The 16,753-nt window shown below is 43.1% G+C and overlaps 1 protein-coding gene across 1 annotated transcript; it reads right to left on the reverse strand.

Moving 5' to 3' along the window:
* Positions 1 to 1,452: 1,452 nt before the first annotated feature.
* DCAF7 (DDB1 and CUL4 associated factor 7) lies at positions 1,453 to 16,309 on the reverse strand. The gene is made up of 7 exons (XM_063179038.1): positions 16,127 to 16,309; positions 11,492 to 11,650; positions 11,074 to 11,185; positions 9,918 to 10,036; positions 8,740 to 8,949; positions 8,104 to 8,221; positions 1,453 to 7,604 (listed from the first exon to the last, which is right to left on the reverse strand). Exons 1-7 carry the CDS (start codon positions 16,262 to 16,264, stop codon positions 7,432 to 7,434), a joined length of 1,029 nt encoding a protein of 342 aa, XP_063035108.1. The 5' UTR covers positions 16,265 to 16,309; the 3' UTR covers positions 1,453 to 7,431.
* Between the last annotated feature and the right edge of the window lie 444 nt (positions 16,310 to 16,753).

A 16,753-nucleotide genomic window follows, 5' to 3' on the forward strand; every position in this document is an offset into this window, starting at 1 on the left:
AGAGAAGGAAGGGGAGGAAGAACGTTAAAAATATGATATGCTTTTAGATCCTCACTTCCTCTGAGCTGACAGTCTGGACTGTTTCTAAAACAGCACAAATGAAAAAGCTGAAAATGAAATGCTTCTTCCAGTCACAGCCCCAGAATAATCTCAGAGGCCACTTTTTCTCTACAGCCATTGCTGTAGAGAAAAGACCAGAGGGTTTCTTTCAAGTATTTTCAAGCCTGATTGATGATTAATTTTTCATTCACAGCTGGTCTCAGCGCAGGGACTCTCCCACAGTCACAGAACAAAACAGCTGTGCCAGATGTTGGCTGGTCCATAACATTTACAAAAGGCAGACTCCCTCTCATCTTTTTTTCTACCTACATTCCTCTTGTTTTGCCACACTGACAGGCAACCTGCTTCACCCATTACCCACCAGTTCACCGCTTCTTGCACTGCTCCAATCTGCACAAGCTGCCTCCTTCCACCATAGTGGGAGCTGAGAAGTTTCTCTGGAGTGTTCCAAAGCACAAATCCAGGGACAAAAATAATCTGTGAGGATGCAAATGCATTTCTAGGGCGAAAGACAAACAATTCTTAGAAAGAAAGTATTTTTTTTGAGCAGGAGTTACTAACACAAAGTCCATATATAGCTTAAAAATCACTGCAGCATCTTTGCAGGCAACTCTTTCCACTGTGGTCATGAAGCTCAATAAGCTTTTATTTCAAAGGCAGTACACAAAGAATTAGAAAAAAAATCCAAGGGTTTAGTTGAACTAGATTGAATCTAAATACTTAGGGAAGTCATCTGTCCTGCTTGCCAAGGCCCAAGGTATAAATGTCCAAGCTCTGCCACAATGTTCTCCTCTTGGCCCCAATTCCAGACACGACAGCAGTGACTGAGAGTGGAAAAAACCCTTTAAGAGAGGTCACCCTGCCCAGGAGAGAGACTTAAAGCTACAGAGGTGCCCAATTGCTTTGTTTACACTTTGCGTATATTCAAAATCCCTCAGAGACTAATTATTTAAACTCTAAAAAAAAAAAAAAAAAAAAATTCCCCCTTCCCCTCATCTTAAAAACAAAACCACACAACAGATAATTCCCATTTTTTTGAGCAGGGAACAAACAAATGTTGGAAAACATGAGCAGAAACAACACTGGGATACACAGACCCTGCAGCAGATTTTTAAGAAAGCAAATATTTAATGTACAGCTGCATTAACCATTCTGTTGCAGTTCTGTAGTGACTGGGTTCCTATAATGTATTTGGGGAAACTTGCAATTTAAGGGTAGCTGGAATTATCAAGTTTGTTTGGGTATTTGTAGGATGAGGGATCAATATACCTCACCAGCTTTGCAGAGGCAAGGCAAAGCAATCAGCCTCCTCTTCTCCACACAGAAGGAATGAAGTGTCTTTGTAGTTTTCTGCTCCCCCCAGGTTTTTACTCATCACACAGGGAACTGCAGTCAATCTACAAATGTTCCATTTTTATTACAAAGTATGAAAGGCAGAAAATACTGTACCTAATACACAGGAGGCCGAAACTTAGAAAGAAGGTTAAAAAATCTGAATAAAACTACATAGGAAGCAGGAAATAGCATAAAAGGATGCAACATTCCACTTTCAAGCGAGTTCAGAAAATTGCCTTAAAATTTACAGTTTCAACAATATGGTTCCATGACTCAGGTGTTAAAATCCATTGTAACAAACCCTTTTATATTTTCTCCATAAAAATAAAGGAATATAGGGACACTGCAGTTATCCATGTCAACAATATATGTCTGTTGAATAGCAGGATACTGGGACTCCTCTAGGACAGAATAGTAGCAAAGTTGCAGGTGGAGAAAAGGACAGAAGTAAAATTACTATTGCTTTAACATACTCTAAGTGAGAACAAGAAGTCAGGAATCTCATATGGATGTTTGTACAATCATGCTACAAAGATTACACCTTCAGGAAATTACCACAACAGGACTGTGAATGGGAAGAGCAGAAGGGAAAACACACCTAAAAGTAGAATCTCCTACTTGGCTACTGGTAACAAAAATGCTTCGGCGCAATGGATTTAAATTACATTTTACACTGCTAGCAACCCAAGGGTTAAAAAAAAAGGTTCTTTTTAAATAGTAATTTCATAATTCCTATTTCCCAAGTTGTGAAAAAAAGCAACATACCTTTTTCCAGCTGCACTGGGACTCTGTCCTGCTCTGGTTTTTGCTTTTCTGCCTTGCTAAGACCCCACAGACCCACCCTCAGCACTAAGAGGGGCTGGAGTTGCATATGGAAAACAAACTCCAAGGAATGGGAGCTGGACCATGGGTTTACAGCTGCACATGGCCACAATATTTTGTCAGGAAATAGCCTTTTTCCTTAATTTTGTTAGATTTCCTATAAAGAAACCAGCTTGATGGAAGCCACTGAGATAATTTATGACTATGGAAATTCTCGCTTGATGCTAAGTATCAGAGGCTGCACAAAAGGCCACTGAGGTCCTTGGCAGACACACTTGTCACCTGAAACAGGCAGCAGCAACTCTCACAAGCCCCTTTGCATCTGGTGTCTGCCATGAATCACCAGATGAGCCTTCAGTGATTGGTATTTAGCTGCATTTCTAATTACTGCTCCTTTTACTGCTGATTGGAAGTTCTGAAGATCCCTTCCAGAAAACAAACCAAGTCAGGGGCATCCTAAACTCTCCTCAAAACCCTCAAGCATGAAACATTTCTGACTCTTCTTGGGTAAGCAGGGGAAGTACAGCTGCATCAGAAAGTGCTCTTTAAGTGCCACATACAATTAATTCCCTGGATTCTCTGCAGAGATCAAGAGAAACTGGGACAGAGCTGACAGTGACCTGCTCTTTGCTTTCCATGTGCACAGAACAGCAGGTACAGGCTTGCTCTGAGAGCAGAAGGCAGGAAACACACGTTAGGGAGAATTTGTGTTACCTGACAGGATAACTGTGCATTTGAGGTGGTGGAACCACTTTGCTACTGAAAAAAGCAATGGGAAAACTCAGCCCTTTAGTACTTTGATGGGACTGAAACTGTGCAGCCTGCTGAGCCCAGAGCCTGGCTGTGCTGCTGTCCACTCCTTGCAGTGTGTCTGGAAAGAGTTAAAACACCACTAACCATCTGGTCAATTCAATGTTTCAGGCTGTGTGAATTTCCAGGCAGCAGCTGCCGGTTTCTCTCTCACAAAATTCAAGTTATCCAAAGGCTCCAGGCACATCCCTACACAACTGTCAGCACTGTCATCATCGTGTTCTGATGGTAAAGAAGAGGATTCCCAAACACCACCAAGTTCCTGAGCAAAAAGGACTCTGGGGGACATGCAGCAGCACATCCCTTGGGTTGGCCTTACAGGACAGTGCCAGTCTCACAACATGAAGCTTCAGTTTAACATTTACAGCCTTGTCAAGTGCTCACATTTTTGGCTTTCAGTAAAAACAAGCGAGGGTCATCCCCAGTTTAGGATTTTGGTGACAGTCATTATTTAACATTTTCTACACAACACAAATGCCTACCCTACAAGGGCTGAGGAAAAGATGACTCTCCTCCTAATCTTACCAAAAATATACTTGTTAAAGTGCCATCTGCAAGAGAACAAAATGGACACACTCAGCTCCTTATTTCCATTGACAACAAGCACAGGAACATCTGTGAATTCTGTACATCAGATTCCTCCCCTCACCTGGTCTCTGGCAGGCTATGATCTACAGACTGAGGCAGCTTCTCATTGCACCATGAGGCAAAAATAGAGCTTTTCACTATTATCCAGAACATTCAGTAGAGTAATTACTGCTAAATTTTGAAAGGATCATTAACTTTGACTTATGAGAGGCAATGCCTCCCCCGTTAAATACATTTCAAGGTTCCATAAGAAACAACCTGTTTTAGCAGTCTTCTTTCATATTATTTGAAACCACTGTGTTTTCTTTCTAAATAGATTGTCAAAGCACTCAAATCCTTGCCTTTTAAATCCCTGCACACACAAGTACAATTCCCACAGATGCAAGCTACCATAGCCCTCCTCATTTAGACAGTTCACAAAGTTGGCACACTACACACTAATTCAACATTCAACTTGTTAACTGCTGGTTTTCACCTCCCTAACAAATTTTACATCATCAACATCTCCTGGCTGAGAGCCAGCAGGTTGCCCACATAATAGTAGGAATCTGTGGAAAGCTTGGTTTAAACAGAACATAACAACCAAACAATAGTTTAGTCTCCTGAATTAATCAATTGGAGAAATGATAGAGAACTTCCTAATTCAGAATTATTTCTGTCCCAGAACCAGGCTGGCCTGTACCAACAGCAGCACATGGTTTTCTGCTTTGCTCACCTCACCTGTGTTCACTCTTCCCTTAATGTTACTTTCTACCCAAAAAACATGAAGTATTTGCAAGCAGTTGTTCTGCATCCTCTGCTTGTGCAGTAAGCACCAAATAACAGAAATTGAATAGCAAAGTATTTATTTTCATGAACTTTGGGAAAAAATAATGATTATGGGGGCTTTATACCCTACAAAATTGAGTGTCAAACAGGGGAATTGTAATAATCTGTGTATTTCAATTCACAAGTGTCAGGGTTTGTTTTATCTTGCAGACAAACACCAAGCACAGCATTCCCTCCCTGGCACTGGGTCACAGCAGCTGTTGGCAAAAGGGCACCAAAGTCTTTCCCTTCCTTGTCTATATAGAAGTGCCATTTGCACTACAGAACATCTCACCCATGAGGATTTTCATGTCTTTTCACTCATTAACCTTTCAAGGGACATCTTTGAAGTTATTTTAAGTATTATTTCCCTGTGCCAAAACAGTCTCTAGTGATTTAAAATGTAATTTCTTGTGAAGAATGACAATGGATTATGCCCAAAGCAATATGCTGTAGATCCAGAAGGTATCCCAACTGGCTAAAAAAAAAAAAAACAAAACAGGATATAGGCTTTATTTAGTTCCAAGATTCCTTCACTTGCCTTTGATGCATCTGGGGTAAGTACACAATTTCACAAACAGACTTCCATCAATTTCAGGGATGCAAGAACAGACACTGGATCCTCTTCAGGTCCCTAACAGGATTAATTTCCAACAGATGCAGAATCTACCTGGCTATTCAGAGCATGAGTTCCTTTACACAAGCTCTCATTATCTTAGCATTCATCTTTGACTCATGCAGGAATCTGTACAGGAATAAATTTTGAAGCAAAAAGGGGACATGGAAAGCACTAACACTGCAGGTAGTTCCCTCTCACTAACAGCACCTTTTGCCTGCCATTTGTAATTAAACAGAGCATGACAAGCCTGTGAATGTGTTTCAGATGACTCCTAAAGCTATGAATGCCATTAGCCACTCCTGCTAGGAAAAGCCCAGTTTTTGCTTCATCCTATGTAAGTTTTTTCCAGTTTTAGATGAAGTGCTATTGCAAAAAGTGATTGTTTGGCTAACACTGCTCTGACATCCAGCTAAAGCCTGTCTGTGGAACACACCACTCTCACTAGTGCTGCTAATAAGAAAAACTGACCTTCAAGTCAAATGAAGCTTTGTCAGAAATCCCACAACTGAACACACTGACAAAACACCAGCTTGCACGCTCCTGGTTCTCTGCTATCAAAAGGAGTGATGGAATACAGCTGCCCCTAATGAATTCCTATCAAATTCCTGAGGCAATGCTTTTCTGAGCTCCACGGTGAGAAGCAGCCTGCAGAAGAGTATTTCTCTATGTCCAGAATGACAAAACTCTGCAGATTCTGTTCTGTATTTGACAGTGTTCTCAGTGTCAGCTTCAGTGTTCCACAGCAACTGCTTTCCCAACTTGCCTTTCCTGCATAAACTGACAAGATGCAAGTTTGCCAGTGTCCTGCTATTTATAATCTGCCTCCAGTTGCAGGTGAATACTCATTAGGTGGAAAGAATTTTGATGGTTTCTGACATTTACACAGAAACTGGGCTGCACACCCTTCCAGAGAAGCTCTGGCTGTCATGTCTTCATCAGAGAACTGCAGAGCCTTCAGCACAGGACCTGTGTTATGGTAAAACTCCAACAAGGATTTTTATCTTGCCTAATCCACTCAGCTTTCATTGAACAGTATTATTGTAGAGTGATCACTATTCCAAACAGAAGCCCTCTGGCACATCCCCCAAAGTCAGGAGGATGACAAATGCCAAACCTTGGCCTCAATGGCACAGCTTCTTTCCTTCCAGATCCACCTTTGTGCATCACATTAGGGAGTAACTTCTTTCAAAAAAACCAGCTTTCTTTTGGGTAGCAGACCAGCTCTTCTGACTTGTCTTGTTCATTCAACAAGACCTGGCAGTATAAAGCAAATACACTTCACAACAAGATTGCTTTTTTGCTCCCTTCAAGACCTCCCAGGAACACAGGCCAAACACTTCCTCTGAAGTAGAGCCTAACCACAAAATCTTGCTCATATTATTTGCCAATCAAGCAAGCTACAAAGTGTGAAACCATTTTATTTTGATTTAGATAAGGTAAGTTTTCCAAGGGGAAATAATTTGGTTGGAAGTGTCAATCCCAAGCCCATTACAAGTACATTTTTTCAGGAATTGTTTACCTCCTGGGAGCTCACGTCATGCACAGATCTTCATTCTCAACCTATCACTGCTCTGTTTGCTAACACAACTGCAGGATACACACAAACTCAGTCAGAATTTAAAAATAAGACCTACCATAGTAACAACTGCCTTGAGCATCAGAAAAGTGTAAAGAAATTGTGCAACAAGTACTTGTACTTCACAGCACCAGAAAATTCTGCCCAGGTCACCAGATACAGGGAGCCAAGGCAACAGTTAATTCTGGCAGGCCTTTACTGCCAGGGAGCCTGCAGTGTTACTGCGGTTTGTATCCATGAACAGGTCCTGCTCTGGATATATGGAAGTGGATCACATATCAAAAGTAAGAATTAGGGAGAAAAACCTTACTCAATAGAAAGTTAGCCCAATATATAAAAAACATACAAACGTTTAAACAGTTTAGAGGCAGCAACAACAGGAATGATAAAGATTCCTGCCAAGGTGGCCGTTAACATCATTGTCTTTTTCCCCCCACCTTGTTTTGCACCTGCATCTGTTAAACTGGTGGATGTGCTGCCTCAGCTGGCTGACAAACACATGGACATATGCAGCAACTTAAAAGCCTGCAAGCTTATTAATACAGTCAACAAACAAATATACAGAACTTTTACTGAGGGAAAAAAAGGAATTTCACAAGAAAACCAGAACCCAGAAGTTCCAAGAGGCTCAGCACGTCTCTGCATTTTAGAGTCTTGAGAGACAGGAGACCCCTGCCATCGATTCTTGTAACAGTTTCTTGTAACAGCAGATGCAAAGCAACAACAGATACTGGCCACTTGACTGGTGGTGTTCTTACTTTAGAGGGGAGGGGGAAGGACACAGCCCTGCCTCACTGTGCACCAAGCTGCAAAGTTAGACTCTGAGGATCTCCAGGCAGTTGTTGTAGCAGATGGCTATCCAGTCTGGCTGGGTGGATGCCCACTGTACATTGTTGATCTCTCCCTCGGCTGTGTAGGCCAGGATGGGGTCCTCGATGGCACGGGGCATCTGCTGGATGTCCCAGATGAGAGCCTGGTGATCATCCGCTGCACACACACAACAAATGCAAGCACAGTCAGTGTAACAGGATCTCCACGTGTGCCCACTACTGGCCTATAGCCTCAGGAGCCAGGAAAGACATGGCTGTTCCAGTCCTGATCCACATTCAAGCCAGATACAGCAACACAATTATGCTCCAACAAAATAAACTTGGATCATTACACATTATCCAAGACAGAGCTGATAAATGAGTGACCAGTGGGACTCATAACAGCAGAAAACATTTAAAACTGCATTACAAAAAAGCTAAGGAGCATTAAAATAACAGGAGCTTAACCAGAGCTGATGCACAGTTTGGGTACTGGTCTCATCACTCTAGTAGGTGTCTATTTCTGTAACATTTTAGGAAAGTCACCTAATAAAGAGCTTCTAAATTGCAAGTATTCTTTAGCAAAAGGCAGGCAGAGAATTGCATATACTTTAGGATGAAGAAGATTTTGCAAATGCAGCAGAAGACTCTGAGATTCTCCTGTAGGTCTCGCTTACCTGCTGTACAGATGTGGCAGGAAGAGTGAGGTGCCCAGGCAATTCCATTTACACACGCTCTGTGGTTGTTTAACCTGGCAACTGGGGTGCAGGGAACTCTGACATCTAGAATCACAACCTTCAGAAAAAAAAGTCAGCTACATTAATAAACTGCATTAAAAAAATTAATTTATTCCAAATACAAAATATTTTGAGATCAGGCTATAAACATGGCTCTTTCCTAAAGGATGTGGTAGGTAAGCAAGCCTTGTTCCTAAAGCTGTGCCATGTGTCTCAAAAGAAGCCAGACTTGACAAGGGTCTTGTGAGTTAGGCCACAGTGGCAAACAAACTGTGCTTCCCTGAAGCAGCCTTGGTAACAAACTAAAGCTGCACTGGGAAAGAACAAAGCGACTCAAAGATATTAGGTGAAAATTATTGCCCAACTGCTCCGACTCTTAAAAATGAGCTGAAATATACACAAGCCATAAAGCTCAAGTTTATAATGCCAAAGTCACTTTAACTCCTCAGTGCACTAAGAACTGGTCCTTAATCACACTTCAGGTATTGATGCTGCCCCTTTACCATAAACACTGAGGTGTAAATTACTACCAAGCCACCTGTCCCAGCAGCCAGGGGAGAGGAGCTGCTGCCTCACCTCCATGCCATCCATGGCCATGGTGGCCAGATAGTTGGGGTCCTGCTTGTTCCAGCAGAGGCGCAGCAGCGGGTGGTGCTGGGGGTCCTCGTAGATGATGGTGCTGTGCTCCAGGTGCCGCAGGTCGAACATCCTGACCGAGCCATCGGCGCCCACCGAGGCGAACATGTCCCTGCCGCCGCCCGCGCGGCTGAAGGCGATGTCGTACACCTGCGGGCACAGCATGGCACAGGTGACACCTGGCACGGCACAGCATGGCACAGCTCACACCTGGCATGGCACAGTACAGTACAGCACAGCACAGCTCACACCTGGCACGGCACAGCACAGTACAGCTGACACCTGGCACAGCACAGCACGGCACAGCTCACACCTGGCATGGCACAGCACAGCACAGTACAGCTGACACCCAGCACAGCACTGTGGTGGTGTTCACAGGGGTCTTAGGATGAGGGAAAAGATGTGAATGTTGACTCTATGTTTCAGAAGGTTTGATTTATTATTTTATGATATATATTATAGTAAAAGAATAAAAAAATTAGACTATGTATTATGATATATTACACTATGCTATATTACACTATGCTATATTACACTATGCTATATTACACTATGCTATATTACACTATGCTATATTACATTACATTATATTACACTATGCTATATTACACTATGCTATATTACATTACATTATATTATACTATACTATATTATACTATACTATATTATACTATACTATATTATACTATACTATATTATACTATACTATATTATACTATACTATATTATACTATACTATATTATACTATACTATATTATACTATACTATATTATACTATACTATATATTATGATATATATTATATATAATAAAATAATATGTATTATTATTTTATGACATATATTATAGTCAAATTACAGTAAAAGATTGGATCAGAAGGTTAGCTAAGAATAGAACAAGCATGTTCTTAAGTCAAGAGTCTATACTGAGTAAAATAATTGTTTCCATAGCCAGCAGTATTTAGGTACTCAAACCTGTATGTAATTTTAGAAAAAACGTATACAAACTTGCATAAATGATCTTTTTGAATTATTAAATTGCTCAAGAAAAAAAAAAGTTCTGTTCCTTTTCTAGTGCTTTTAGAAGATGCAATGTAAACAATCAAAATCCCCCATCACCTCTTTGTCATGTGCAATAAGCTGGGTCTTCACGTGGCCAGACACCAAATTTACTCTTCCCAGAACCTGTCCTGTCTCCAGACCCCAAATAGTGCAGGTTGTGTCAATACTAGAGGTACCTGAAACAAAACCACTTCTATTAGCAAAATTAATATTGTCATAAATTATTTAATCACTTCCTGGGTTAATGTAACATCCCCCAACATCTACAGATCAAAATAGTCACGAGAACAGCATAGGACTAAAATCAAGAATGTCAAACAGCCAGCAGTCTTCCATGCATTTAAATGACCCAAACCTTTTAACTGCAGAAATAGCCTTCCACACAGGAATAAAGTGTAAATAGCTCATGTCTGCTTCAATCTATTCCAAAGCCTGATGCAACTGTGAGATCAGCTTTCCCATCCTGTTCATCTCTAGTGTGTGCCAACCCCAAATTCAATCAGCGATTTGATGGCGTGTTATTATTAATTGATTGCTGATGTGGGCTGAAGGTGGGGTTAGCACTAAAGCTCTTAAGAGATGAGACATGTAACACACAAAAAATAAATAATGTAGTAAATAATTACTAGGACATATTATCACTGTTAATCTCTGGGCAAATCCCCCTGACATAAATGGCTGTTCTCTTCTGGGAAACAAACCTCTGCATCAGTCATCCTGGACTCACAATTTTTCCTGTAGGCTATAATTAAACCTTAAGTGTTCAGCCCCCTCCTCCAACTGAATGAAGGACTCTTGGCTCTCCTCCTGCTGCTGAAATGGCTTCACAAAACACACAGCTCAGTGCACAGTTTCAAATTCACTCCAGAACACCCAGAAATAAGTCACAGAGCTGATGGACATCCTTACTCAGAACTGCAACAACAGCTCACCAGCCCTGAAGGCCAAGACTCTCTACCCCCAAATGTCCCATGTCCAACCTGAGTGACCATTCTGCACTGAACAGGGCACCTTTCAATGAAAAAAAAGTCCCCATGACATGATTGTTTTAATTTTTTAAAGTGAAACAACAGCAGTTTCTATGATGCAGCAGTCTGTGGTTAATTATCAGATTAGCCAGTGGACATGCAGTGACACAACAGCAGTTACAGCCCAGACTTCATCAGGTTCAATTAGAAAGTGTGCCAAAACCATAACATTTTGTCAGTCTCACCTAACAGGTAAGGATCCACTTCATTCCAGTCAAATGATGTCAGTGGAGCACAGAAATCCGAGTTCTTGTTGTTGTTCAGCAAACACTCCAGCCGGGTCTCAGTTTCACCCACCTTTAGAGAAAATCAAACATCTGACTTAAAAAGCAACATCACCTGACTCGTTCCTCTGGCACAAAACATTAGGAGTTAATCCTAGGTTTCTTTCCTCTCAGCTTTACATCCTAAAGCTCTCGAAAACACAGCCACCAGCTCCATTTTCAATAAGCTGATTAAAACAGCAATTGCCATGATAATTCTGCTTCTCTTACAGTCCTCATACAGTCACATTATTGCAGTCAAGAAAATCTTGAGTGAAAAAGAGACCAATATGTAACACAATTCAGTTCATGGTTCATTTCCTAGGGAGGATTCACTCACCCTCCACACTCGCAGGTAGTCACCACTGGTGGCCAACAGGTCTGGGTAGACTCCCTTGGTGTCTGGGATCCACATCAGCTTTGTGGTGGGGTAGGGGTGATCAAAGGTGTTCCTGCAAATGAATTCTGAGCTCTCCTCATCCAAGCCAACAAGCTGCACCTGTGAGAAACCACATTTAAAAGAAAGCATTTAATCAAAATACTAATTTCTAATGACAGCATTAAGACTGAGTGGGTTTCAGGACATTTTCTGTCACCTCAAGGACGACACAAAAGGATCATCATGTCAATGAAATGAGAAATCATTAAGTGCTGCTGGGGCATATAAGTAAAGAAAATATCCATAATCACAGAGCTTTCATTTGAGGAGATGATCCCAAATGAACTGAAATCCAATCCTGAAGGATTAAAGACCACCCTTCTCTTTTCCACATCACAAAGCCCAGTTTAAATCACACACTTAAACTGCACAAACATTATTCCAATTCATCCTTAACTGAACTGGTGCTGACAATGTCATCTTCAGAGAGCAAAACAAGCTGTAGTTTGCACAATTAAAGTGCATATCATGGAATTCTTGGGCATAACCTTGCAGACTGTGATGGATCATGTCAGGTAGCTGGCAAGCTTTTTCAGCACCACATGACCCAAAATGTTCTGTCACAAGTGCATGAAAAATTAAATTAATCACATCAGAGAGGAAGAAAGTAAAACAGAATTCAAACTTAAAACATTGGGGAGCTAAAATGGTTACATAATTCAAATGTTTTGTGTGAACCAAGACCAAGAAAGCAGGTCTGCTGAGAGATTCTAGGTAACTGAATTCCAAATTCATTTTTTGCACAATGAAGTGTCAGGGGGAAGGGCTAAACTTGCCCCATTGTGAGAATGGTGCAAAACAGAGCAAGCAAGAAACCATCTCCACACAGCCTGGTCATGACAGCACCTGAAGTAATGCCTGAAGTCCCAGACATGATGTTATTAGAAAAATATTGACATGTCAGAAAGTGTGCAGAGAACAAAAGGTGCTGGGAGGACTTGTTTAACCTGCAGTGACTCAGGACCCAAACAGGATGGAAGTCCCACTGTGTGAAATGCTGCTCAAACACAAACATTATGGGGACCACTCACTGCAATCAGTTTGTAAGCTGCTCACAGTTGTAATTTCCTACTACTTTCCACACAGGAGCTTCCTCATGAGAAGAGTACTTTAATGGACTTTTAAAAAGATGTTTATCTGAAAAAATCCTAAATTTATGCTTATCCTGGGATAAGCAATTTGTCTAATCAACTACACATTTCAGCTAGATGAGAAATTTATCATATTTTTCCCCAAAACAGAAATGCTTCAGTTGATCTTAAAATCTAATTAATTTGCAGTTTTATGAACTCATTTAGAGATTTTCTTAAATGCAGAGCCTTGTCCCCCCTCAATGAGAAGCTCCATCCTTTCCATCTCATAACAAACACTTAGATGCAGCCAAATATGCTTCCAAAAACTGAAATACAGCCTGTCTTGCCCTCTCTTTATTACAACTATTCCTTACTATCCTTCACACCCTAGTATATATAAATCAGTCAAAAATCTCCCAGACTTCTAAAGTGATTGACAAATAGCTTCCTAACTCCTTTAGGGATCAGAAGTACTAAGCAGATTTTACAAAGGAAGCACATTGTCCTTGGTGATAGGAAATCTTATGGCAAGGTTAGATCAGAAGACAAACGACCTCTAATCATTTCTCCTTTGCTTATGCTGTTTTCCACTCAACATGAGTGTATTAATCCTACACAAAGCAATCAACATCCTGATCACCAGAAGCAAATCTCAAACAGCAAAATACCCCCTTTCACTGGTGTTAATGTAAATATTCCTGCAGTGATATTCACATTTAACCCCTCCTCAGACCTTAAGATGAAGCAATTCAGTATCTCTGATATTTGACATATTTAGGCTGGGTTAGGGAACAGAAATTGTGTTATCACCAGCAGAGCTGGAGCAGCTGCCAGGGGGAGCAGGAGCAATGCTTGAGAAGCTCTGCTCTTCCAAGCTCTGCAAATTCAGAGCTGTGACTCTTCTCTGGGACTCCATCACACACAGTCATTACAGAACCCCTGCACTCATCCTCTCCTGCAGGCTGAGCACGAGGGGATGGAACACGGGATTCTCTCTAGGATGTTGATTATATCAGAGCCCTGTCTCTCCCCTGTGCAAGAGAGGCAAGAATGCTGAGACTGAGGAATGCCTGTGGGAAAGTACTGGATACAATCTGAACCATCCTACATCTCCCTGTAAGTTTTTCCAGTGAGAAAACGAACATCAGCGTGTTCAGTCTCAGCTAGTTTTGTGATTATGCCATGACAGTAACTAGGAATGCTAAGTATTTATTTGTTGCTCCAACACTTGAAGATAGGAAAATCCAAATCTAATTTTAGCATGTTATAATCCAAGCACTTATCAACATAAAGCATAATGGCAACAGTGCATGTCAGTAAAGAATCACCTTTAATCAGCATTCCCTAACTTCTAAAAAAACCCTATTTCCAACTTGATACTAAAGAATCAGAACTAAATGATGCAGAATTTGGTAACAGCTTCTTTTTCTCATATGGTTGGAAGAACTGTGAAGTCCATAGTAGTTTGAAATCCCCCAAAACTTTAATGTAATTAGTAACTACCCAAAATGACATTTCACAATTATTTTAGGGTCATGTACAATCAGAAAGATGTCACTGCACCAATTAATCTCCAGCATTCAATCAATTTTTCTTTGCAGTGCTAGATCTTACAGAACAAATGAGGTTCTGGCAGAAGAACTGCCCTGAACCCTGCTTGGGAGGAGGTGGAGATCTGGGCAGCACCTGGTCAGAACCTGTCTGTCTGCTCCAGTGCTGTGCACACCACAACCTCTGCTGTCTCCTAAACTGGATTGCACTTTTGTCTTGCAGATAGATCCCAAAAATCAGCCTTTCCTGGTGTTTTCCACAGATCACAGCCAGGAGCATTTTAAACAGCAGGACCTATGAACACTGTGCCCTCCCATCGTGACACTGACCCATGAGGGTTAGAGTGGCTCACTGCAGTTTCCCAACCCAAGAAGTTTAGGAAACACCACCTCAAATTATTTAATTCCTCCATCCAGAGCAAGGCATCTGTCTTCTTGTAGCAGTGATTTGATCAGTGAAGGTGGACAAGCTGAAACAAAACTCACTGGGGTTCAAACAGGTCTTGGCAAGCAGCTTCAGTCTGTGCCCCAGAGCCCATTAATGTGATGGCTGACAGGGTGAGCAGATTTGCTCTTTTACCTTCTAGAAAAATGTTTCCAAGCTGGTCTCTGAACAAATTGGAAGCTTTCAAGCTCAGCACCTTCCTGTCTGTCCCCAGGAGCATTCCCAGGTCTCCAGGAGAAGGACACAACTCTCACACAGGGCTGACACTGCCTGAACTGCAATGTGCTCAGCAAAGCCCACATTGAGGACTGCTGTGAGGGCAGTGATCCAACCCCTCTAAAAGATGTCACCACACCCTTGCACAGAGCCCTAACCCCAACATTCTGACAGTATTTTCCCCAATCTCCATTAAACACCTTGACAAAGCTACATGCTATGAACCAAGCTCTCTGGGCAAACCTTCAGCCTCACAGAAATTTCAGGATGCACTGTAACTTCATCCATCTTCTCATCTCTACTTTTATGCAATTCATTATACCAGTCCAGCACCTTGAAGGTTGTTCAGAAGTGACTGCACATGTGTTCTGAGAGATGAACACAGCCTCTGTTACCAGTGTGACATTCTTCACTTACACTTTGCAGGGAAACACTGAAGATACAATCTCATGCCTCATTACACCCTTGTTCTCGGGGAAAACTACTGAGGAATCAATACTGAGAGTGGTTTATATACTTATGAAAAAGTTATCGCCACAGCAAGAAAGTACAACGAGAACAGCACATTTCCAACAGTCTCAGACACCCTGTACATCACAGAATCACAGGGGCAGGAATGAAACTCAGCTCATCCAGCCCAATCCCCTTTTCCAGGCAGACTAACCTGGATCAGGTAACACAGGAACACATCCAGGTGGCTTTGGAATGTCTCCAGAAAGGGAGACTCTACAAGCTGCTTGACCAACCTGTTCCACTGCTCTGCCACCCTCCATGGAAAGAAGTTCTTCCTCCGATTGAGGTGAATTCTTTATATCTATATGCATATAAATGAACAAACCTCAACCCTGGCCATGAACTTTCCTTTGTATTGACCAAAAAAAGCCAGATATGCCCAAGCCAGGGGATCCTCTTTTATTCTACAGCAGCGGCATCCACACTCATCCCATACTCACACCTTTAGTTCCCAGCCCTTTACACCACAGAGAACTCACAGCACACGCTGTTTATATGACTGAAGTCAACCCAATCGTTAATACCGAAGATCAGAGGTCACCAGAAGCCCTGCAGCAGCTTTATCCCAAACCCAGCAGCACCCAGGGCTCGCTAGAAGGAGACCAGCCTGACCCTGGCGCAGCTCCCGCACTTCGGTGGGCACCCGACGGTTCTGTACCGCTGCCCCCCGCCCACCCAGCCCCGGCACGAGGCGGGCCAGCCCCTGTTCGCCCCAGCCCCTGCGCCCACCGCTGCCCACCTTGTTGTTGTACTCCTCCACGAAGCTGCCCAGCGCCAGGCGGAACCGCTTGTCGGGCCGGACGCTCCAGTTCATGGCGTACACGGTCCAGGGCGCCTCATATTTGTAGATCTCCTTCCGCTTCCCGTGCAGCGACATGGCTGGGCCGGGGGGGCCGCGGGCCTGGCCCGGGGAGCGAGCGGAGGGGCCCGGCTGGAGCGAGCGGGGAGCCGGGGCGGGCCGGGGGGAGGCTCAGCGCGGCCCCCGGGACGGGGAGCGGAGGAAGCACGGCACGGCACGGCCCCCTAGGCGGGCAAGGCTCGGCTCGGCTCTCGGAACGGCGGGGGAGGCGCGGCTCGGCCCCCGGGGGAACGGGGAGGCCCCGGCTCGGCCCCCGGCCCCGGCCCAGACCCGGCGGCGGCAGCGGCGCTGAGGCCGTTTGGGACTCGGCCTCTCACACAACGGGAACGGAAGCCACGCGGGGAGCCCCGCCCACTGCACCCGAGTTGGATGCCCTGACTGTCATTTAGAGTGTCGGTTGCCTATTGGATAATCTGCCTGTGCGCTCGGCCCGTTTCGGTTTTCTATTGGTCGTTTTACCCTTCACTCCAAACGGACGCTCGCGCTTTGGCTGGGACAACCTACGGC

This window comes from Melospiza melodia, chromosome 30, assembly GCF_035770615.1.
Source record: "Melospiza melodia melodia isolate bMelMel2 chromosome 30, bMelMel2.pri, whole genome shotgun sequence".
In the NCBI taxonomy this organism is placed as follows: domain Eukaryota; kingdom Metazoa; phylum Chordata; class Aves; order Passeriformes; family Passerellidae; genus Melospiza; species Melospiza melodia.